The 26,147-nt window shown below is 41.8% G+C and overlaps 1 protein-coding gene and 1 pseudogene across 3 annotated transcripts in view; one reads left to right on the plus strand and one right to left on the minus strand.

Moving 5' to 3' along the window:
* Positions 1–19,412, minus strand: part of MRPS35 (mitochondrial ribosomal protein S35) — a 58,602-nt gene extending 39,190 nt beyond the window's left edge. For both annotated transcript variants that reach the window (XM_035255969.3, XM_035255968.3), the window contains exons 1-4: positions 19,289–19,412; positions 14,091–14,128; positions 12,490–12,657; positions 9,434–9,494 (exon numbers count right to left, since the gene is read on the minus strand). In XM_035255969.3, coding sequence (XP_035111860.2) covers positions 9,434–9,494; positions 12,490–12,657; positions 14,091–14,128; positions 19,289–19,400 — 379 coding nt within the window. In that variant the 5' untranslated portion in view covers positions 19,401–19,412. The remainder of the gene's footprint in view (positions 1–9,433; positions 9,495–12,489; positions 12,658–14,090; positions 14,129–19,288) is intronic.
* Positions 17,379–19,119, plus strand: LOC108590568 (cyclin-Q pseudogene; annotated as a pseudogene). The gene has a single exon (XR_004728735.3). The product of XR_004728735.3 is annotated as a cyclin-Q pseudogene (transcript).
* Positions 19,413–26,147: the final 6,735 nt, after the last annotated feature.

A 26,147-nucleotide genomic window follows, 5' to 3' on the forward strand; every position in this document is an offset into this window, starting at 1 on the left:
TTCCCCCCAACAGACCCTAGTGTGTGATGCTCCCCTCCCTATGTCCATGTGTTCTCATTGTTCAATACCCAGCTATGAGAACATGCGGTGTTTGATTTTCTGTTCTTGTGTCAGTTTGCTGAGAATTATGGTTTCCAGGTTCACTCACGTCCCTACAAAGGACATGAACTCATCGTTTTTGATGGCTGCATAATATTCCCTGGTGTATCTGTGCCACATTTTCCCTGTCCAGTCTATCATCAATAGGCATTTGGGTTGGTTCCAGGTCTTTGCTATTGTAAACTGTACTGCAATGAACATTGGTGTGCATATGTCCTTATAGTAGATCGATTTATAATCCTTTGAATATATACCCAGTAATGGGATTGCTAGGTCAAATGGAATTTGTGCAAAGGCAGCAGGTCCCAGGAACATCTCTAATGTTATGGGCTCTAGTTAGGATGGCTCTGGCCCTGTTATACACAAAAGAGCCTTAGAAAGGCAGGAAGGAAAAAGAACCGTCACCTACTTTATCATCCCTGAGTCCCTCAGTCCCAGTATCACCGGACCAAAATAACAAGGAGAAAACAAAGGTCTTGCCTGAGCCTCCTCCTCCAATAAATAGGAAAAAGGACAACAGACACGCTCCAGCTATGGGACCCTGTCTTAAGCAAGTGGCACTTCCATATGACCCCATGGGACTGGTCAATGTTAGCTGAAACAACTTTGGAACCTAGCCAATACCTCCTCCGGAAGGCAGAATATGATGAGTTGTGCAAAAACTGAGCTCTTACCCTGACCAGTAATGCAAGACTGACAAGGCCATCAGGTACATGAACCCATTTCTTTTAACGCTTAAAAAGAGCTAAGAAAAAGCATTAAAGAAAACAGAGCTACTAGCCCATTTATGACAGCAATGATTGATGCCTTGGCAGATCACTTCCATATGACCCCATGGGACTGGTCAATGTTAGCTGAAACAACTTTGGAGCCTAGCCAATACCTCCTCCGGAAGGCAGAATATGATGAGTTGTGCAAAAAAGCCAACCGGAATCAGGCGGCTGGGCAAGACATAACAGCTGATATGCTCCAGGGGAGGGGTCCTCATGCCAATGTACAACAACAAGATTTTGATCCCAGGGCTATGCTCAAGTGTGTTTGTGCACTCTCAGGACTTGGAACCAAACTCCTGAAAGCGGAATTTCAGCAGGGATCTTTTGTAAATGTTTGAGAAGGGCCTCAGGAGCCATTTGTTGAGTTTATCAATCATTTAACCCAGGCAATTAAGAGACAAATTAGTCATACTGAGGCTGCTGATACCTTTTTGTTGCAATTGGCTTTTGAAAACGCTAATGTAGACTGCCAGCAAGCAATGCAGGCAATCAGAGGAAAGGCAGCCACAGTCAGGGAGCTTATATGAGCATGTCAGCTAGTGGGAACTAAGACACACAAAGCCAAGACATTGGCTATGGCATTAAGGCCTCCAAAAATGAAAATGGAGAAAAACCCAAATTGCTTTCTATGCAGAGAGCCAGGTCATAGGATAGAGAATGCCCCCATAGTAGAAACCAAGGTAACTAGGGGAAAGAACCCCCTTCTGTATGCCACTGATATAAAAAGGGGAAACATTGGGCAAATCAATGCAGGTCAAAATTTGATAAAAATGGAAATCCCGTAAGTAACCAGGTGCAAAACTTCATGAGGGGCTTACCCCAGGCCCCGCTTCAAACTGGGGCAATGCCAGTGGCTTTCCTTGGTCAGATGGAAAGCCCCATAGTCCTCTCTCAGAGCAGCCACCACTGGGAGCACAGGATTGGACTTACTCTGCCCCAATGAACTATTGCCAAAAGAAGGAAAAGACCCTAAAAGGGTTGCAACTGGGATCTGGGCCCCATTGCCTCTAGGAACAGTGGGATTAGTCCTAGGGCAGTCTAGCCTGTCCAGTAAAGGAATTAATGTGCTCACTAGGGTAACTGATAGTGATTATCAAGGTTGGATACTGGTTATGATGGGATGTAAAGGTCTGCATATTCTTCCCCCTGGATCAAAAATAGCTCAGTTACTGATTTTTACCATATTGGGTCCCCAGTGCCCACATAAAGGAAAGGGGAAAGGGAAGTTTTACAAGCACAGGAGCCACAGAAGTATACTGGAATCAATTAATCACTGATCAGAGACCCGTGATTACCTTAAAAATTGGAAATAAGAATTTTACTGGCTTATTGGACACAGGGGTGGACGTCTCATAAGTGATCAAAACTAGCCAGAAACTTGGCCTCATGTTACTCAGGAACAAAAAATTGTCAGAATTTGGGAAGCACACACAGCCAAGGAGAGGACGCACCCCCTAACATACTGCAATTCAGAAGGGAGAAAGGAAGTTATATAACCTCTAATCATGCCTATCCCTGTTAACCTTTGGGGATGGGACCCATGAGCCCAACGGTGGGGGTCACTCTGCAGACCCCTTTCTAATAATGGCCACTGTTAATATCCCTCCCCTACCCTTGACATGGCTCTTTGAAGATCCTATTTGGGTAGAACAGTGGCCTCTGAAGGGAGAGAAATTACTGAGAGCCCGTGAATTAGTTGATGAGCAATTAAAACCTACACATGTAGAACCTTCAACCAGAACTTGGCATTTGCCAATTTTCATCATTCCTAAAAATTCTGGCAAATGGAGACTTTTGCATGACTTAGGGGCTATTAATGCTAAATTACAACCTATGGGACCTCTGCAACTGGGGCTCCCTTCCCCCATGGCAATTGCTCAAGACTGGCCTGTAATTGTTATTGACTTGAAAGACTGTTTTTATATGATTTTTCTAGCAGAATAGGACAGATAAAAATTTGCATTTATATTGCCAGCTATTAATGATGAAAGACCAGCTTGCAGATTTCATTGGAAAATGCTGCCTCATCTTGCTATGTGTCAGTATTAGGTAGATCTGACTTTGCTCTCCAGTACAAAGGAATTTCTCAATTGCATTATTCATCTTATGAATGATATTTTACTGGTAGCCCCAGTGGAGCCAGTACTTTTGAATTTATATAAGTCTGTCATAAAGAACACACAGTTAAGATGCCTACTCATAGCACATGAAAAAGTACAAATGTGCTCTCCTTAGAACTGTCTTGGATACATACTTACTTCCCGAGCCTCAAAGTTTAAGTTAAATACTCGCAACTTACATACCTTAAATGATTATCAACAATTTCTGGGTGATGTTAATTGGCTCCACCCCACCTTGGGGATTACTACAGTTAAGTTACAAAAACCGTTTTCTATCTTAAAAAGCATACAGGCTGGGCACAGTGGCTCACGTTTGTAATCCTAGCACTTTGTGAGGCCGAGGCGGGCAGATCATGAGGTCAGGAGTTCGAGACCAACTGGGCTAATATGGTGAAACTCCATCTCAACTAAAAATACAAAAATTAGCTGGGTGTGATGGCATGCGCCTGTCTTCCCAGCTACTCAGGAGGCTGAGGCAGAAGAATTGAGTGAACCTGGGAGGTGGAGGTTGCAGTTAGCTGAGATCATGTCACTGCACTCCCGCCTGGGTGACAGAGTGAAATTCCATCTCAAAAAAAAAAAATGGCAAATATCTGGATTCTCCTAGATATTTGACCCCTGCAGCTAAAAGAGAGATTGAGGAAATAGAACAAGCTATTTCTCACAAGAGTTAGATAGCATAGATCCACTCTATTCAGTTCAGCTGTTTGTCTTTCCCACCAAACACATTCCTACAGGGTAAACAGAACAAATGGTCCCAGAACGATTCCTAGAATGGGTTTTTTGCTCACATACTGGGACTAAAACGCTGTCCCCTTATATTCAGTTAATTAGTAATCTATTCAGGCCACAGATGATGCAGTCAGTTGCTAGGTTATGATCCTGATATCATCAGGATTCCTTTAAGTAAAAAGCAATTCAAAACAGTATTAACCTTATCAATGGAGAGTGCAGATAGCACTCTCTGATTACACAGGACAGATAGAAAATGTCCTTCCTGCTGACAAACTCCTTCAGTTCTTATCTTGTACTCCTGTGATCTCACCACTGTTTACTGATGGTTTGGTTAAACATGGAAAAGCAGCAGTCTAGTGGAGACCACATAATTCACTCACTCAATCTGGATTTACTAGCACTCAAGAGAGCTGAGATTGGAGCTCTGATATTGGCATTGGAGACTTTTTCTGCTCAGCCCATCAATATAGTCAGTGACTCTGCTTACTCTGTATTTTTATTACAGAACCTTGAGACAGCTCTGATAAAGAACTCACTCAAGCCCTCCCTATTTGCACTATTTCTTCGGGTTCAGCAATTGCTGGATCAACACATACAACCTACTTTTATCACACACATTCGAGCCCACAGCTCACTGCCTGGCCCATTGGCTTATGGCAATGAAGAAGCAGACCTACAAGTGATGACATTGTGCTTGACCAAGCCATACAATTGCATCAATTTTTCCAACAAAACTGGAGAAAATTAAACAATTTCAACGTACCCAAAGACTAAACAAATTATCCTGTAATGCCAGATTGCCAGCTCACGGGTACATCCCTTCCTTCAACAGGAGTTAACCCCAGATGACTAGAACCTAATCAGTATGGCAAACAGACGTTACACACCCATGATTTTTGAAAATTAAGATATGTAAATGTATCTGTTGATACCAACACTTGTCTAGTTAGTGCACATGCTCTTTCTGAAGAGTCTACTTGATATGTTATTAAACATCTTCTTTTAACTTTTGCATTTGTGGGGCGGCCTAGAAAAATTAAAACTGATAACGGTCCAGCTTATGCCAGCTCATAATTTCAACAATTCTGTCATAGGTGAAACAGTCAACATTCCACAGGCATCCTGTATAACCCCCAAGGACAGGCCCTAGTAGAATGTGCCCACCCTACCCTTAAAAATATGCTTAGAAAACAAAAAAGGGGAGCATGAGCAAGGACCCTGCAACACTACTAGCACAAGCCTTGTTTACCCTTAATTTTTAAAATTTCGATTACAAATTTCAATCAGCTGTAGAAAAGCACTTTGCTAAATCCTCTCAAGTCATAAAACCTACAGTTTTATGGAAAGGTGTAAATAGTAGTGAATGGTGTGGTCCAAATGAATTGCTAAAGTGGGGAAGAGGATATCCTTGTGCTCACACCCCCTGCAGTCCTCTTTGGATTCCAGCATGATGCATCACACCATACCATGGCATGGCATGGCTAGGACCTAACCCAATACCACAGATGAAGGAGCTGACCTTACAGGACCCGCAACCCCAGAGGATACAGTTTCCTTGGACAACACATGCCCTGGACACTAACTACATGGGGGATGCTGAAGACAACTCAAGAGGATAAGTGAATCCTGCTTTGGACACAGACACCATTCACTCCAGATAATTTTTTCCTTGCTATGTTCTCTGTTGTACATTGCAACTTGCATAGGGTATTGATCCTTTTTATGCTCTTGCTTTGTCTGCAACCTGTATCTGCTACACTCTATTGGGCTCATATTTTAGACATGCCTTTCTTTTGCCCTGTTACCTGGGCAGACACCCCCTTCCCAGCCTATAATAACTGCTTGGCTAGGAGGGAGAGATTTACCCCTAGTGGGGTCCCTCAATAATGGCATACATCGGACTAAGATGCCAGGTAACACTACATATCACTCCACTATCCTCCCACTGTGTGTAAGTTACAACCCTTACTGTGTACCTGCCCAAACACAATTATGGCTACATCATGGAAAAGGAAATGTCTTAACAGCCTTACCTGCAGGTAGCCTCAAACCATGTAATGCAATCAATGCCGCTTTCCCTAACACTCCTTCCCGTGCTAACGGACAAAGGCAGGAATGCAATTTAGCTGGGAGGTCTGTCATGGGGGACAGGCATGTAGCCTCCAGTTAGGCAATTATGACATCTTAAACTGCAGCCCTCACAGCCATCTGCAGAGCAGCCTTACTAATACCCTCATCTATCATGGCATCAATCAGTTTCATAGCCACATCCCATTCCTCTATGATTTGGGCCAATGTGGAGGATGAGATATCCCAGACCAATTAAAGTCCATGCCACCCCAAGACACTCTATGGCACCTGGGACATCTCAGCACCTCCCTTGACAGCTGACATGGGACACAGCCTAATTTCGGTTATAATTATACTATAACCTTTATTCATAATCACACTGATCAGTGTCTGATTTGCACTATCCATCCATATGTTTTCCTTATGGGAACCAGTATTTCTATTACATTCCAAAGCTCCACATTTATGACCCAGGTAGAGGAATAGGCTTGGTTTACCTCATGTATCACTAATTACAATGGTAGAGGAACAGGCTTGGTTCACCTCATGTATCGCTAATTACAATATATCTAATTTAAATATTACTAGTGTCATGGTATTAAGAAGACAACCTGAGGCATTCCTACTAGTAAATTTGACATATGACTGGCAAGGTTCCTCTGCCCTTGCCACGTTAGAACATGCCCTGTCCCAAGTCAGACACAAAATATTCATAGTTACACTTAAATAGCCTTTATAGTCTCAGCCACAGTCATCCTGGCAACAGCTAGCATTGCTGTGGCATCCATTGCTGATTCAGTACAAATAGTTGCCTTTGTAGATAATTTGGCCAGAAATGTGTCTAATGAACTTCTCTTGCAGCAAAGAATAGATCAAAAGATTCTTACATGTCTGCAAGCCCTCGAGGTTGCCATGGCATATGTGGGAGAGCGACAGGTTGTGCTGGCATTCTGACATCAATTAAATTGTGACTGGGTACATAAAAACATATCTATGTCACTTCTCTACCATGGAATCAATCAATTCATAGTTGGGATGAAGTGAAACACCACCTCTGGGGAATCTTTCATGACAATTTAACAGCAGACATAAAGCAACTTAAAACTAAAATTTTAGAATCCCTTTACACCATAGATCTATATACCCAACAAACAGCCATATGGAAGGGTGTACAAGATCATCTCTCCTGGTTAGACCCCCGTTCCTGGGGTACACTCTTTGACTGGAAAAGAATGTTGCTAACTATACTCATGATTGTCTTATGTTATTTACTACTTCTAGGATGCAAAGCTGGAATAAGAGCAATGACCTCCTTGCCTGACAAAACTGCTGCTGCATACATTTGTAATCTTCAATCAACAACACCTGACGCAAAAAAAGAGAAAAGGGGGAAATGTGAGAGATCAGTCAGGATGGTTGGAAAGATTGCAAAATTATGGAATATAGTCACAAACCTTCTTGGAAGGCTAATAGGTCTGCATAGTTTCAGTAGAAGTTTTGGTTGAAGGCAGCCTAATCCCATTTATCTTTAGTTGATAAAAGCAAATAACTAGGGAATGTGGGGAGTTGATCTGAATAACTTATTCGCTCTTGTGGTCCTAAGACTAAACTTTAATCTTTCATGGGCCAGAAAGATTAAAGAGGGTCTCCCTCCCTCTTGGGGGAGGGCGACCAGATATATCACCCACAAATGATGTTTGCTTTAGGCCTGGGAATCTGGCTTTTAATATTATCCATAAGTATGTTGACTCAAAGCCTCTGTTATTAAATCTATACTAAATAAATGCCTAGAGCACCAGCTGGTCAGGGCGGTGGCTGCTCTATCTCTCAGAAGTGTCTGTGAGTGGCCACAGACCTCCAGCCCACTCTTCCCCTGGAGATTTGTGTTTCAGTGAATTTGTTCATCCATTGCGGGGTCAGAATCTACAGGTCAGACCCTGATAGACCCAGCTAATTCTTTTGTATTTTTTGTAGAGATGGGGTTTCACCACATTGCTTATGTTGGTCTTGAACTCCCGAGCTCAAGCAATCCATCTACATCAGCCTCCCAAAGTGTAAGCATTTCAGGTGTGAGACACCATGCCCAGCCTGGGAAACAAATTTTGAAGTGATCAGTTTTAGTCTAATTCTAGGCATGAATGAATATAGAAACACATACTCTAAAGGGACAGAAAAGCATCCCAATGTCCTAAAATAGAAGACCAAATAAATGAAAGGAAACAGACTTTTCTTCCCTCATCTCAAGAGTAAGTTATTATTCCTATGTTTTAGCACCTCTTTATATATTCTTCCTTATATTTTTAAATGGAAGGCCCTTTCAAAAGCTCAAATTTAATCATAATTATGTTTATTATTCTACATCTCCTTCCCAACATAATCGGGATACATGTGAAGTGTTTCTAGGTTTCACATTCTTTCCTGAAAAGCCTTAATAAGTATACTGAGCATGTATATACAACACCTTTAAATCAACATGACTATATTAAAACTTTATCCAAAGGTACCAACTCCTGAATTAAACTAATCAATCATAACTTAAATTGGGATATGTACATAATTATAAAAGCATACAAAGAACCATGAGTTAAATAATGTTATTTTCCTTTACCTCCATGCATGTAGGAAAGAGGAGAAGTAGTAGTGTAAGTACATGAAATCTGTGTTTATACCTAGGAATCACTAGATTTGCAAAATCAATAAATCCAGAACTGAAAGTGTAATCAAATTCCAGTGATTACTTCTATTATTTCATAAACACACATATACACTAAAGAGAGTATGTAAGTACACACAAATATATATACTATATATAGAGTATTACAAATATAAGCATATACATAAATAAATATACACACATTCTCTGGAAGTACTTGAACTAAATAATGATTAAAAGAGAACACTCTGGATGAAGGACTGAGAATGGTAAAGAAAGCACATAAGGCTGGTAGTGCTTTTTCATCATAAGCTCCTCTATTATTTGATTTACCACATGCATGTATCACCTACTAATTGTTTTTAATTTTAAATAATTTCTTCACGATAATTCTCTCTGAAGTATCTGCAACATTTTCTTCAGTCTTCTTATATGCATGTTTCCTTTTTTTCGTTTTGAGATGGGGTTTCCCTCTTGTTGCCCAGGCTGGAATGCAATGGCATAATCTTGGCTCACTGAAATCACTGCCTCCAAGGTCCAAGCGATTCTTCTGACTCAGCCTCCAGAGTAGCTGGGATTACAGGTGCTCACCACCACACCCAGCTAATTTTTTTTTATTTTTAGTAGAGACAGGGTTTCACCATGTTGGCCAGGATGGTCTCGAAATCTTAACCTCAGGTGATCTGCCCGTCTCGGCCTCCCAATATGCTGGGATTACAGGCGTGAGTCACCGTGCCCAGAGTTACGTGCATGTTTTCTAAAACTCAACAGTCAGTCCTTAACCTACCTGTGGACAAGGATCATGGTTTCTAATTATCATTCCTAATACCTTGTAGTGGTTGGCAAAAATAATCTGCAGATTTGACATGTAACAATTCACTGAAAACAACCTGAATATAAGACTATATATTCTATTCGAACAGAAATTCTTAAATATATGTTCAAAGTCAATATAAAATTCACATAAGAAAATAATCACTAACCTTTAAGAGCTTCACAGTGCTTTTTAATTGCTACAGGAGTCAAATGCAGAAAATTGGGAATCTTAAATAGAGAAATTTAAAGAATAAATTACCTAAATGTCCTGAAAACATGAAAAAGGTAATTTTCTCATATTAAATCACAGGCCCAATAAACCATGTAGTAAATAAAATCTGTTTTTTTACAATATTGATTTTGTCACAGATGTTGTCAATTCAAGAAATGAATTTCTTAAAATATAGATTCAGTACCAAGTAATTTACAATGATACCTTGTCTTCAGATCATATAAATCTTTAGTCTTTTACCAAACATCTCATAATGACAATCACAAGGAAAAACTACACATCATTTTGATAGTATTCTTCCTGTCACGAATCTACAGGTACATATGTATATTTCCTTTATAAAACTGAAATGACTTAAGGACATGGATCATTGTTTATTTATTTATTTATTTTTTATTTTTTTGAGACAGGGTCTTGCTCTGTCGCCTAGGCTGGAGTTCAGTGGCATGATCTCGGCTCACTGCAAACTCTATCTCCCAGGCTCAAGCAATTCTCCTGCCTCAGCCTTCCAAGTAGCCAGGATTATAGGCGTGTGTCACCATGCCTGGCTAATTTCTGTATTTTTAGTAGAGATGGGGTTTCACCATGTTGCCAAGGCTGGTCTTGAACTCCTGGCCTCAGGTGAGCCACCTGCCTTGGCCTCCCAAAGTGTTGGGATTATAGGAGTGAGCCACTGTGCCCTGCCAGGATAAGAATCACTGTTTAATCATCCCAATTCCCCTGGACTGCATAGCATGACAGTATTTCCATTTTGTACATAACCCACATTTTATAAACTAATAAGTGAAGCTAGAAAATCTTAACAGGATAGTTTAATGAAATTAGGAATATATTTATGATGATACATTAAAAGGCTACTGAATCATTCATAATGTGAATGAAAATTCAGGAATGGTCAGAGATTTGATCCCTTGAAATAAATGATTAGCATTTATTAGGTCATTTCTTCAATAATGTTAAGTTTTCAAAAGAGAAAATTTAGCTTAAAGGCTCATTTGGAAAGAAAATTTAAATAAGCAGAAAGTTACTCCAAGAATTATGCCAACTATCTTGAGTGTTGATCAGAAAATATTTGTTTTTTGTTTTTGAGACAGAATCTCACTGTCACAGTGGCACAATCTTGGCTCACTGCAACCTCCGCCTCAATTCTCCTGCTTCAGCCTGCCAAGTAGCTGGGAAGCATGCACCACTACACCTGTCTAATTTTTTTGTAGTTTTAGCAGAGACAGGATTTTGCTACGTTGGCCAGGCTGGTCTCAAACTCCTGACTTCCAAGTGATCTTACTGCCTTGGCTTCCCAAAGTTCTGGGATTACAGGTGTAAGCCACTGTGCCTGGACAGAAAATATTGTTTTAATCAAGAGAAAATAGGCACTGAAAACTGGGATTTGGGGATGTGTGGCTTCATTTACTTTACTTTTCATTTTTTTTTCCTTTTTATACATTTTAAAAATTATAAACCTTACTGTCAAGGGCTTACTTTTAACAGATCGCAGTGATAGATTTTGATTTTTTAAACATGAACATATAAACCTCAAAAATCATAAAAGGAAAAATAGACAATTTACATGGACTTACATAGGAACAGTTCTATGTACTTTACATATAGTAGCTCAGTTAATAAGCTTCTTCAATGACACCATCACTACAAATAGATGGCGTGCATTAAATGTTTGGATTTTTATGTTTACTAAAATATGATTCACAACCATTAGTAGTATTGCAAATATACTGCTACCCTCTCACTCAGTGATTCCCCCAAAGACCTCTCTAAACAAAATTCACTTCTTTTATTTAAAGAAAAGATCTGTTTTCCTTGATGTATGCTTTATTGAGTTTTCAAACATTACCATTTCCAAATTTCATTTACCCATCTCCGGCACCAGCATACCCATTCTCCTGGGTCTTTGAAAAACAGTTGTTTTCCTTTGTATAACTTTCTCATCTAATAGAAAACAGTTCATTTTCCTTTGTATAACTTTCACTGTATTTAAGAAGAAATCATCTAAGATACGCATTCCCAGACTAAGCATTTATATTTTCTTTAAAACACCCATCATAAATGCTATCAAATGAAGCATTCACCTTAACCTATTTTGCTTCAAGCAATAAAGTTATATTTGGTAGACTGTAATAATAATACTAAATCATATTCTACCTTTCTGGACAGAAAAATTTTAAATTCTTCCTTTTAAACTGGAAGTTTCACCTCCCAATTCTCAATCTCAAATTAGGTTATTGCATTTTTCTTAATACCACTAAAAAGATACAATATAGAAAAGATACGTAGGCTGGGTGTGGTGGCTCACACCTGTAATTCTAGTACTTTGGGAGGCTGAGGTGGGCAGATCTCTTGAGCCCAAGAGTTTGAGACCAGCTTGGGCAACACAGTGACCGCTGTCTCCAAAAGGAAAAAAGATACAACAGGAAAGGGAAGCCACAAGATTGACTAATTACATTCTGGTTTTTTTTTTTTTTTGAGACAGAGTCTCACTTTATCATCCAGGCTGGAGTGCAGTGGCACAAGCTTGGCTTACCACAACCTCTGCCTCCCAGGTTCAAGCAATTCTCCTGTCTCGGCCTCCCAACTCCCAAGTAGCAGGGATTACAGGTGCCCACCACCACACCCAGCAAATTTTGTGCATGATTTTGGTAGAGACAGGGTTTCACCATGCTGGCCAGGCTGGTCTTGAACTCCTGACCTCAAGTGACCCGCCCACCTCAGCCTCCCAAAGTGCTAGGATTACAGGTGTGAGCCACCTCACCCAGCTGACTAATTACATTCTTAAATGCTTAGGATTCTTTTGAATATTCTTTACCAGCGACAATCAAAATATAACACCTATTATTATCTGGTGTTGTATAATAAAATACCTATTACTTTTAAAAAGTTCAATTAAAATACAATAAGCTATATACTGAACCTTAAAGCATCAGAGAGTAGAAAGAGGGGGAAAGATCAGCATTTATTTCTATGTAAGTTTTGTCTTACCTTTAAAAGTTCTAGATTTCCCTCCTTTGCCATGGGCACACCCTTTTTTACTGGATACCCCATTCGAACGGGAAGAGGTACCGCAGAGGGTTTAAATGGTGCTGCAACAGGGTAAACACTAGCCCAGTCCTGGTCAACAGCCATTTTCTCTGTTCTAGGAGGTAGTGCCTAAGAAATACAAAATCTTTTAGTATTTCAAATATAAACACATTCTTTAATTTTTAGAGAATTTTAATTTTAAAGCAAAAAGCTACAATTACAAGAAACAGAAGCAAATCTGCAACGTATGTAAAATCTCCCACAAAACTGCTGCTATCCAAATTTTAAAAACACTAAATCTACCTAAGTATCTCTGCACTGTTTCTTCAAACATTTTGGCAAGGATCCCTTTTAATATCACATTTTCTTCATTAAAAATTTCTTTCTTTAACTAGACTTTTAGCAAAATTTGTACATTTTGCTTATGAAGAGATGAAGTAATATATTTTGAAATAGTTTTTCAAAGTTCTCTGATGGAAGTCAGTAATACATGAGGGCATTAAGTACTTGGAAGTAAAAAGAAAAGGTAAAAAGAATAATTAGGGTTCAACTGATTCAATAAATACATATTGAGAAATTATATGTCTCCTAGGCCCGGAGAAAAACTAGTACTTGATAGCTTAGTCAATCACATTTACATTTATTTTTAATGGAATCAAATACTAGGGGATCGCCACAGGCAAAAGTAGGGTTTACAGTGGCAAAATTCAGCCATGCCCCATCTATGCAGTATCAAAACCAGTGTAGTCGACGTCCTAGAAGCAGGTAATACTCCTGAGGAAATGTCTGCTCTTGATGATTGTAATTTGATATCATTTAACTTCCAACTAATGTGCCTTTGTTCTGATGCTATGCTCACCAACTGACCTTACAGTTTAGATTCCTCCTTACAGTTTAGATTCATAGAAGGAAGGAATCCAAATGTCCACAGGGTGAGACTAAACTAGTTAAGACTATGGTCAGGTGCAGTGGCTCACGCCTGTAATCCCAGCACTTTGGGAGGTCTGAGGCGGGTGGATCACCTGAGGTCAGGAATTCAAGACGAGCCTGACCAACATGGTGAAACCCCCGCTTTACTAAAAATATAAAAAATTAGCTGGGTCTGGTGGCATGTGCCTGTAGTCCCAGCTACTTGGGAAGGTGAGGCAGGAAAATCTCTTGAACCCAGGAGGCAGAAGTAGCAGTGAGACAAGATTGTGCCATTGCACTCTAGCCTGGCAACAAGAGTGAAACTCTGTCTCAAAAAAATAATAAATAAACAAACTAGTTATATTAATGCTTAAGTCCCAGGCTGCAGGACTTAAGATAGCATTCGAAATTGTTCCATATTCTGGTTTATACACCTGTTTCCTAGGAGTTCCTCAGTAAGTCGACCTCTCAAAGATGATCCAGTCTCTGAGTACTGAAGAAAAGCAAAGACTAACCTCTGCCAAGGCTATGGCAATCACCCAGTAAACATGACCTTGTGAAGTCTTCTCTGCCAATACCTTTCTGCCATGAATATCTGCCTTATTTTAGAACTCCAGAAACCATTAAGATAGTAGAGTATATGAACTTTTTACCTTTCTTTTTGGCGGCCTTTCATTTCTGGATGTTCTTTCTGTTGTACATAAAAGATAATAAAGAGAATTTTATAATGTCAAGTTAGTTAACATCAGTCATGATCACATTATTCCAACACAGTGTAAGGTATTCAGTAACATAACAATAAAACAACCCCATTTTTTTTTTTTTTTGGTAAGCTCAGGGACCAAAATCATCTTAATGAAGACAAAAAACCAGAAACAGGGAGTCTCGCTGTGTCGCCCAGGTTGGAGTGCAGTGGTGTGATCTTGGCTCACTGCAACCTCTGCCTCCCAGATTCAAGTAATTCTCCTGAGTAGTTGGGACCACAGGTGCATCCCACCATGCCTTGCTAAATTTGTATTTTTAGTAGAGATGGAGTTTCACCATGTTGGCCAGGCTGGTCTCGAACTCCTGACCTCAATTATCCACCTACGTAGGTGACCCAAAGTGCTGAGATGACAGGTGTGAGCCATCGTGCCCGGACCCAGTAAGAAAAATTCTATAGTTATTTGAATATGATTGCCGATACAGTAAGCTCATCATCTAAAAAATGACTCTTATAGTCTGTTGAATAAGACAACTTTTTAACAAATAATTTCAATAAACAGTAATTAATATTATGAATACACATAGCAGGTAACTAAACCTAGTCAATTAGCTGGTGTGATGGTAAATTTTTTTCTTTTTGTTTTTTTTGAAACAAGGTCATCTCACTCTCACCCAGACTGGAGTGTAGTGGCGCAATCTCGGCTCACTGCAGCCTCAAACTACCAGGTTCAAGCCAATCCTTCCACTTTAGCAGCCCAAGTAGCTAGGACTAAAGGCATAAGCATACCCGGCTAATTCTTAGAGACAAGCATTTCACCATGTTGCCCAGGCTGGTCTCAAGCTCTTGAGCTCAAGCAATCCACCCACCTTGGCTTCCCAAAGGGCTGGGATTGCAGGTGAGAGTCACCGTGCTCAGCTGTGATGGTTAACTTTAGGTGTCAATCTGACTAGATTGAGGGATACATAGATATCTGGTAAAGCATTATTTCTGGGCATGTCTGTGGGGGTGTTTCCAGAGGAGATAGGCATGTGGGTCAGTGGACTGAGTGAGGAATACCTGCTCTCAATGCAGGTGGGCATCATCCAATCAGCTGAGGGTAAAGAGAGAAAAGGTAGATAAAAGATGAACATATTCTCTCTCTTCTGGACCTGGGATACTATTCCCCTGCCCTTAGACATCAGAATTCCAGGTGCTCCAGCCTTTGGACTCCAGGACTTGTACAAGCAGCCCTCTGAGTTCTTAGGCCTTCAGCCTTAGTCTGAAAATGACATGGCTTCCCTGCTTCTGAGGCTTTCAGACTTGAACTGACATGGGCTTCCAGCTTGCAGACAACCTATTGTGGGGTGAGTCAATTCCCCTAAAAATCCCCTGTCATATATCTATATATCTACATCTACATCTGTCCTATCCTACAGCTACATCTGTCTCTCTGGAAAACCCTGACTAATACAGTTGGGGAAAATCTCCTTAAGAAAGTGAACTTAAAGCTAAAACCTGAAACATGAGCAGAACTTAGCCATGAAGGCAGGCAGGTGAGAAAAAGTGTTTCGACAGAGCAACAGCGCATGGAAAAATCAAAGTGAACAAATTCAGTATGGCTGAAATTTAAGACTAGGAGAGAGAAACGAGAGAAAGAGGAGGCCGAAGACACTTAACAAGTTTCTTAACTGTAATGCATCCTTGGCAGAGCTTTTTTTCTTTTTTTGAGACAGAGTCTCACTCCTGTCACCCAGGCCAGAGAGCAGTGGTGCCATCATGGCTCACTTCAGTCTCGACTTCCCACGCTCAGGTGATTCTCCCACTTCAGCTTCTGAGGTAGGTGGGACTATAGGCATGCATCACCATGCCTGGCTAATTTCTTGTATTTTCAGTAGAGACAAGGTTTGGCCATGTTGCCCAGGCTGGTCTCAAACTCCTGGGCTCAAGGGATCCACAAGCCTCTACCTCCCACAGTGCTGAGATTATAGGAATGAGCCACCATGCCCAGCCTCTTGGCAGACCTTTTGATTTTCTTCTTCCAGTCTTTCCAGCTCATATAAATGGAATCATCATTCATCCAACTGCTCAGTACAAAAACGTAACAGGATTTTTTAAGTCGTCCTGAAGCTTCACATCAAATCCATCAGTAAATCCTATAAACTCTATCTTCAAGATATATCGCAAACACAACTACACCCCCTTCTCCACTTTTATTCTAATCCAAGTCACCATCATCTCATTTTTACTACTGCAATGGCCCCAAACAGGTCTTTGGTTTCCACTTTTACCCCAGTAAAGCAGCCAGTGATCCCTTAAAAATGCAAATCACACTATCTAAGTTCCCTGTTCAAAGCCTTCCAATATAAAACCCAAGCCAAAAATCCAAATGAAACGTCTACAAACTCTTGAGAGAGCAGATCATTACTTAACTAACTCTTTGACATCTTATACTACCACTCCACTCTCTCCTCTACTCACACTTAGCTCCTGTCACATTGGCTTTCTTTCCATTCCTTGAACACACCCCTCAGCTTGTTCTCAACTTTTGGCCTTTGCACTTACAGTTCCCAATATCCCAAAGGCTCTTTCCGCAGATCTCTGCATGGCTTGGGGGCTCTGTTCAAAAGTCACTTTCTCAGAGATATCTTTCCTATCTACCCTATGGCCAGTACTCCCCCACCAATCCATCATTCTCAATACTCTGCTTTATTTTTCTTCATAACTTAAACCCTATCTGACATCTTATTTAGTTGTTTGATTGTTTATACTCTGACTTCTCCACCTTGCTGTATCTCCAGTGAGGGTCTAGAACATTGCATAGTATACAACAGGAGTTAAGTATTCATGGAAAGAATGAAAAATTAAAAATAGACAAGTATTAGAACTATGAAGAGCCAGTATGAAGCATTAATGAATTTATACTTTATCTGAAAAGCAATGGGAAACCATTTGTGGATCTTGAACACAGGAGCAGCAAGACAAGATCTAAAGTTTGAAAACCTCATTTGACTGTTGTGATAATTCAACGTAGGCGAGCAAGAGGGGAAACAGCAAACGGAAAAGAAACTTGTAGAAATGAGATGGTCACCTGGACTAGGTTGTTGGTAATATGAGGAGAGTAAATTAGAGATATAACAAGGAGCAGCAAAGGCAGGATCCACTGATTGATCAGACTCATGCCAGTTCCTCCTCAATGCCCGGATCACTTTAGCCACACTTCTATCATATCAACTCTCAATAAATAGCACTTCTCCGTTAATAAATCTGTATTTTCCGTGGTGGGGTGGCGCGCTTGCGGCCGCCGTGAGTACCCCCCGCCCCCGCTCTGCCGGCCTCTGCGCGTCGGGGCCGCTTTTCCTTCCGCTGGGGTCGCTTTTCCTTCCGCCTGGGCCGCTTTCCTTCCGCCTGGGCCGCTTTTCCTTCCGTCTGGGCTGCTTTCCTTCCGCCTGGGCCGCTTTTCCTTCCACCGGGGCCGCGGGGCCTCATGGAAGGCCCAAAGGGCGGAGGACGGGTACCCGTAGCGCGGGGCCCCGAGGGACGGTCGGCACCCGAAGCCAGGGTGCACTTCCGAGTGGTGAGGTTCATCATGGAGGCAGCTGTCAAGCTGGGGATGCGGTCCATTCCCATTGCCACTGCTTGCACCATTTACCATAAGTTCTTCTGCGAGACCAACCTGGACGCCTATGACCCTTACTTGATCGCCATGTCTTCCATTTACTTGGCTGGCAAAGTGGAAGAGCAGCATCTGCGGACTCGTTATATCATCAATGTATCCAACAGGTACTTTAACCCAAGCGGTGAGCCCCTGGAGTTTGACTCCCGCTTCTGGGAGCGTCAAGACAGCATTGTGCAGTGTGAGCTTCTCATGCTGCGAGTTCTGCGCTTCCAGGTCTCCTTCCAGCACCCACACAAGTACCTGTTCCATTACCTAGTTTCCCTCAAGAACTGGCTGAACCGCCACAGCTGGCAGCGGACTCCTGTCGCCATCACTGCCTGGGCCCTGCTGTGGGACAGCTACCACGGGGGTTAGCTTCCAGGCCCAGCACATAGCCGTGGCAGTGCTCTACCTGACCCTGCAGGTCTACGGAGTCAAGGTACCTGCTGAGGTCGAGGCTGCGAAGCCATGGTGGCAGGTATTTAGTGACGACCTTACCAAGCCAATCATTGATAATATTGTGTCTGAGCTCATTCAGATTTATACCATGGACACAGAGATACCCTAAGGCCCTGGCCCAGGCCTGCACAAAGAGAAGCCCAGGATGTTCGGCTGCCTGGGGACACTGCCACCACGTCGCCATGACGGCTGGTCCCCAGAGGACCAGCTGGGAGGACTGGTTGTGCTGCTGAAGAAGGGCTGGTGAAGGCGATGACATGCTGCCACTTTGACAGTACCAAGCAGTCGCGGTCCAGATGATGATGGGAGCCGCGCTTCTAGCGGGCAGGCCGGAAGCGCACTGTGTGCAGCTGACCCAAGGCAGCCACATCTGCTTTTGTCCTTTGAGAGGACTCTGACTACAATAGAGGCATGATGTCAATGAAAGGAAAATCATGAAATAGATGAGGGATTTTTAAAACCAGATTTATAGCGAGAATGAATGTGCAACATGGATGAAATTTATTTTGTGTAATAAAATGTGATACTAATCAACAGGAAAAATAAAAAAATAAATCTGTATTTTCCACTAGACTCCTCCGGGGTAAGCACGCTATCAAACATCGCTATAATCTCTGTCAAATGGAAGTCATCAACGCCTGCTCAATGAAGGCCACCCATTTGGTGGCCTGGAATTCAAGGCAGCAATTTATCCTAGCACTGCCGTATGCCTCTCTTAATGTTTGGGGAAATCCACGGTTCAACACTGCCGATGATCGATAAACAATACAGAACAGTTACGTGTGCCAGCGGCTATGGGCGGGGGCACCACAGGAGCAGGTTACAGGAAAGGGAGATGTAAGCTTTCTGAGCATATGCCCAGAGCAGAAACGGGCGGCTAGGAGCCGGGCAACGCGGGCACGTCCGCGGCTCTCCTACCAGGCGGGCCTGGCAGCGGACGCACCGGCCTCTCCCAGGCGGCGCTGGCTTAGCCACCGCCGCAGCCTTCACAAGGCCGGTATTCCGCCCTTGCACCTCCCCCAAAGCCCGGAGGCGACGAGACAAACACTCACGTAGGCCAGGTCTCGGGATCCGAGTGGCCGGGTACACGGCGGTGGAAAATGCACGCAGAGTCCTTGCTCTCGACTGCAGAGCCACCCATGCCGGGAGCGCGGCGGCCGCCATAGCTGCAAGGACGGCAAGCCGGACGGGACACACGCAGTTCAGCGTCAGGGGCGGGCCTGGGTCGGCTAAACGCAGGCTCCCTGGGCTGGCACCGCCCTAGGCGGAGAAACAGGAAATACGTGGTTCTCCGCATTCAGGGCAGAGTCAAATATCAGGAAGATACCCCCGAACAGAAAGAAGTAATGAAAAGAAAACAAAAAGTTCCTTACCAATCGAATCAATCACTTCATACAGAATTGCAGATAAGGACCATAGGGATGGAGGAAATATGGCTCACTAAAGGCAGGCGTGGTCTGGGTGGAACTTCAGATGATCCAAGAGTCAGGCAGTCTACCCGAGGGACTCCTGGTTCTTTGTAATTGTTGCTTGTCTACATTTACTTGGATTAAAGAAATCATCAATTAATGCAAGTGATACGCGCTAAGGGGAGAGGAGCAGTATACTGAGCCAGACTGCTTGAGTTTCAAACTTGACTTCACCATTTCTGGAATGTGTGATCTTAGGCAAGTTAGCATAGTCAAATGTTTATGAACAGCATTGGCATACAGTGAACACCGCATGTGCATAGCCTGTAACTTTTAGCTATACACAGTTAGCTTGTTAGACCAAATTAGAATTACAAAAGTTAGAACTCATCAGGCTTAGAAAATAAACCCTTAATGAACACTCTTATTTTCTTATTTATTTATTATTATTATTTTTTTAAGACGGAGTCTTGCTCTTGTCTCCCAGGGTGGAGTAGTGGCACAATTTCGGCTCACTGCAACCTCTGCCTCCTGGGTTCAAGCAATTCTCCTGCCTCAGCCTCTTGAATAGCTGATATTACAGGCACGTGACACCATGCCCTGCTAATTTTTGTATTTTTAGTACAGATGGGGTTTCACCATGTTGGCCAAACTGGTCTTGAACTCCTGACCTCAAGTGATTCATCCACCCAAAGTGCTGGGATTACAGGTGTGAGCCACTGTGCCTGGAGGAACACTTATTTTCTGTGGTAGGATGGATGAACATGCAAGCCTTAATAAAAATAGTCAGTATTTTCTCATTATTTTGTAAACGTTTTATTTATTTTAATTAATTAATTATTATTGTTGTTGAGACAGAGTCTTGCTCTGTTGCCAGGCTGGAGTGTGGTGGCACGACCGTGGCTCGCTGCAGACTTGAACTCCCAGGTTAAAGTGATCCTCCTACCTCAGCCTCTCAAGCAGCTGAGACTACAGGCATGCACCACCACGTCCAGCTAATTAAAAAAAATTTTTTTTCTAGAGGTAAGATCTCGCTGTGTTGTCAGGGCTGGTCTCAAACTCCTGGGTTCAAACAATCCTCCTGCCTTGGCCTCCCAAAGTGATTGGACTACAGGCATGAGCTACCACACCTGGACTATTTTTTCTATTTGTAAATTTTCTGTAGAGTTGGGGGGGTCTCACTATGTTGCCCAGGCTGGTCTCAAACTCTTGGCCTCATGTGATCCTCCTGCCTTGGCCTCCTAAATTGTCAGGATTACAGGCATGGATGTGGCCTGTTTTTCTATTTTGTCTCAAAGTGACAAAATTATAACAGTAAAAACAACTAGGAATAAACAAAACTGACTCTTGGTAAGCATGCAACCAGTAGAGCAGAGGTAAACAGGTGTCCAATATTCTAAGGGCTTCCTGGGGAAAACTTTTTTCAGGTGAACCTCTCTCCATTTAAATGGAGAAGATAAGGTGTGAATGTACATATTATCTTATTAGAGTCCTAAAGTATTTTTATAAGTTACTGTTTTTTACCCACACTTTCATGGGAGAGAAAATCATTGCAAAATCAGGATATATTTTTTTGTTCTGTACAATGAAGTTCAATAAAACATTTTTTTAAAAAGCCATACATAGGCATTCAGTGTGCCATGGACATCAATCAGTAAGGTAGGGGAGGGAGATAAATAGCATGAGATGGACAAGTATTTGGAACAATCATCATCTTCATCTTTTCTGGACTTTTACCGTCCTGTTATCGTTCCAAAATAGAAGCACAATGTAGGAGTTCCCTAGGGGATTGGAACAAAGTGCCATAGACTGGATGACTTCAAACAACAGAAATGTACTCTCTTACGATCCTGGAGTCTAGAAGTCCAAATTCCAGGTGTCAGCAGAGTTGGTTCCTTCTGGAAGTTCTGAGGGAGAATCTGTTTCATGCATCTCTAATGAAATGTTTCATGCATCTCTAGGTTCTAATGGTTGCTGGCAGTCCTTGGCATTCCTTGGTTGGTAGACACATCACACCACCTTCTGCCCCCCATATTCCAATGCTGTTCTCTCCTCTCTTCAAACTATTTTTAAGATCAAAAGCATGGTCTTTTTAATCAGATGGATGTGGGGTTTGATTCAGGCTCTCCTTCTTCATGATTTTGGACAAATCTACCTAACCTCTCTGACTTTCAGTTTCAAGGAAAATGGGAGCAATAATATTTTTCTTAGGACAGTCTTGATTAAAGGCATAAATATAAATGGTGGGCATTGGCATTAAACTCAGGGTCAACGCAACAGCCTCTTGTTCTTGCAAGTTTGTATATTTTAATCAAGTGCAAGTTCCATACCATAGAAATTTAGAGACAAAAGGAGTATGATCATATTCATACAGTAACCAGCAGCAAATCTGTATGGGTCTGTGGCAACCTCAATTCTTGCCTGCTCTGAAGAAAGAATTTGATCGAGGAGCATAAAGCAGAAAGAGAGACCGAAGCAAGTTTTAGAACAGGAGTGAAAGTTTATTAAAAAGATTTGCAGGAGGAACAAAAGGAAGGAAAACACACTTGCTGGTAAAGTGGCAGGCTGAACCCCGCACTCGCTCTCTCAGGTGCTCCTCCTCCCCAAAGGGGCTGAGTGTGGTGGGCCGAGTAGACAGAGCGCCCCTGCTGGGAGTCCAGCAAAGGAGCCAAGAAAAATCCTGCAACACTACTTAAGATACATGGGCCCCAATCCTGGTTAAATATTAGAGTAACTTAGGAGATTTTTTTTTAATTATCTAGACTCACTCTGAGATGCTGATTAATTGGTCTAGATGTGTTTGGACCACTAGGGTTTTGTTTGTTTTTTGTTTAAGTTCTTCAAGTGAATCTAATATTCAGGCAAGACGGAGAACCACTGGTGTCAGCTTTAACAAGGATGAAGTGGATATAAATCTATTAGTATAGAAAATTCTCCAAAATATATTAAGTTTTTTTAATGCAGGTTATAAAGCATTTATGGATTGCATAATCTCATTTGTGCATTATATATTTTATTTTTGCAATACAAATTCTGGAAGGGTCAACGGCAGATTTGAGGCAGTGGGTATGAGGATGGAGGAGACACTCCTGAAGACTTCACTTTCTCCACTTCTGTACTTGAATTTTTATACCAAGCATATAGCTTTAAAAAAAATTAAATGAGAATGCAGTGTTTTTAAAATCAACAAAAGCTTTACATTTTAATTTTCACCTGGAAAAAAAAATGGTGACTCTGATTTATGGCTTTCAGCTCTTTATAACATGAATACTTAGAATTTGTACTAGGTTCTCTGAAATTTTGGTTAGCTTACACTTTAGTATAGAAAATAGTTCCACAAGCTTTGTCTCCCTTGAGTTACAGTCATGTGCCACATAAAGATGTTTTAGTCAACCACTGTGCATATATGAAGGTGGTCTCATAAGACTATAATGGAGCTGAAACATTCTTATTGCCTAGTGACACTGTGGCTATTGTACAGTCATAGCACAATTACTTTATTCTTTCATAAATTTAGTGCAGCTAAAGTTATAAAGTGAATAGTGTTTGTAAAGTCTACGGTAGCATCCAGTAATGTCCTAGACCTTTGCATTCACTCACCACTCACCGACTCACCCACAGCAACTTCCAATCCTGCAAACTCCATTCATTGTAAGTGCCCCATATAGGTGTACTATTTTGTTACCTTTTATACCTTCTTTTTACTGTACCTTTTTTTGTGTTTGGATATGTTCAGATAGACAAATATTTACCATTGTGTTCCAGTTGCCTGTAGTATTGGCAGAGTAACATGTTGTATAGGTCTGTAGCCTAGGAGCTATGCCACATAGGCTAGGTGTGTAGTAGGCTGTACTGTCTAGGCCTGTGTAAGTACACTTTATTACATTCCCGAAACAATGAAATTGCCTAACAATGCATTTCTCAGTACATATCCCCATTAAGCAATGCATGTAATGCTTGAAGTAATTCCCATTTTACAAATAAGGAAACAAAGAGTTAAGCCACTTGACTCTGCTCTTATGAGCACTGAAACTCAAATCCACATCTGATTCCAAGTTGCATGTTCTTCACGTCACCTCCTTCTTGATAGTGTATTCCACACAGCATTCCTGCCGACAAGGGTCACTATACACCAAGGAAACATTAAGTGACTGGGTACTATAACCTAAACTCCCAGAAGCATTCAAGGTGGGAATAATTATTGCTTAACAACTTTAAAACATGCCACCTGGGCCTATTCATGCCCAGTTTACTGAAGGCAAAGGGCTAAAATGTTTTTTAAATTAAAGAATTGTATTTGATTGGAAGCATTCAGAATGTCAACAAAACAGCTGCAACTTTTTTTTCAATTAGAGAATGGTATTCAGCTAGCAGAACAACAATTATTTGTATAAGCTGCATCAGAGAAAAATGAAGATGAAAAAACTATCCTCATATATGACTAATCTGTGCTATGAGCCAACAAAAACCTGCTTTAAATTTCCATGCCAGTTACAACCCCCGTATTGTACCAGGCAAGGTTAATGTCAATTAAAAACACCAGGACAGGGCTATCTAAAGGGACATTCAGTAACATGTTAATTGTGCAAGAAAAGACACTGGAAGGTTTAAAAACAAATCTTACGCAGCCTTATATTTTAAATTTTTATTTTTATTTTTTGCTTTAAAAGGCGTGAGTTGTGTAAAGGAGTCATTAAATGCTTTATAGACAAGAAAAAACCTGCTACAACAAACTTGTTTATCATCATCACCTCCTTCCTCTTCCTCCTCTTGTTTTTCTTCACCCTTGGCAATTCCCTTAGTTGCTGCATGAGGCTTTTCTTTAGCCCAGTCTGCTGCAATATCCTTTTCATATTTTTCCTTCGCTTTGCAGCCTTCTTTTCATAAGGCTGCCTGTCATCTGCAACAGTGTCATTCCACCTTGCTCCCAGTTTCTTCACATCACCAATGGATAGGCCAGGACATTTTCCTTTGATTTGAGGGCAATACTCAGAACATAAGAAAAAAGCCAAAGGAGGCTTCTTGGGCTTTTTTTTTTTTTGTCTCCCCTTCTGGAGGGACATAGGTTTTCTTTTCTCTTCCATAATGGGTCTTTTGTCTGCGTTTCCCACGTCTTCAAATTTTCCTTTCTCTTTAGCAGACACAGACCTCTACCTCTCTGGCACTGTTTAGGACACTCTGAGAGGCAGACAGAAGCAGCTGGGTGCTGCTTCTTGTGCTCCTTCTGACAAGTATGCACAAAGAATATGTATAATGACATTTTTGCCTCTTGGGATCTCCTTTGCCCATGTTTACTTTTTCCTCAGCAAGGCACCAGTCGCACAGTGCCTGTCTGGCAATCACCTACGCTGGCACTGTTTCTCTAAAATGCTTTTCTCCATCTTTTGGTTTCTATGGATAAAGGAAAGTCAAAGACAAATTTATTTCTGCGTTTGTGTGTATTCTTATTATTTAAGACATTTGGAAATACAGCATCTAATTGTTGCATGTTTCAAACCCATATCCAATCATCAGCAAATACTGTATACTTTACCTTCAACTACATCCTAAATCTGACCTCTTCATACCTCCTCCTCTACGACTGTGCTCCAGGTGACCTTTTTCTCTCATCTGGATGACTATAGCTTCCCAGCTGCTTGTCTGAGTTCTGCTTCTCTTATTTTTCTTCTACCATCAGGTCTCCCCCCAGCAATCAAGTGAGGGTTGGTTGATTGGTTGGTTGGTTGGTTCGTTTGAGACAGAGCCTTGCTCTGTCACCCAGCCTGGAGTGCAGTGGCGTGATCTCTGCTCACTGCAATCTCCGCCTCCTGGGTTCAAGAGATTCTCCTGCTTCAGTCTCCTGAGTAGCTGAAATTACAAGCATGTGCTACTGCGCCTGGCTTATTTTTGTGTTTTTAGTAGAGATGGGTTTTCACCGTGTTGGCCAGGCGGGTCTTGAATTCCTGGCCTCAAGTGATCCACCCACTTTGGCCTTCCAGTGTGCTGAGATTAAGCCACCAGGCCCGCCTCAGGGGAGGTTTTTAAGATGCAGGTCAGTCAAGACATTTCTGTCTCCCATCACTCAGCATGGTTGAGTCCTTACTTCCGCTTACAAGTTTGATCAGCTTGATCCATTTGCTGGCTACTTCTCCAAACTCATCTCTGCTCCGTGCATGTCAGCCTCTTTTGCTATCCACATTCACATCCACTCCCATTCCAGGATCTTTGCATTTGCAGTTCTTTGTGCCTAGAACACTCTTTCCCAAATGTTTGCCCTGATGCTCGATGTCTTCCTTCAGATGTCTAGCTAATTGCCTCCTCCTCGCTGAGGCCTTCCTTCACCACTCAATATAAAATAGCACCTCCTGAGCCCGGCATGGTGGCTCACGCCTGTAATCCAAGCACTTTGGAGGCCAAGGCGGGCAGATCACCTGCGGTCAGGAGTTCAAGACCAGCCTGACCAACATGGTGAAACCCTGTCTTTAAAAAAAAAAAAAAAATAGCACCTCCTGTACTCCTTATT

The sequence above is a fragment of the Callithrix jacchus genome, chromosome 9 (genome assembly GCF_049354715.1).
Source record: "Callithrix jacchus isolate 240 chromosome 9, calJac240_pri, whole genome shotgun sequence".
Classification (NCBI taxonomy): Eukaryota; Metazoa; Chordata; class Mammalia; order Primates; family Cebidae; genus Callithrix; species Callithrix jacchus.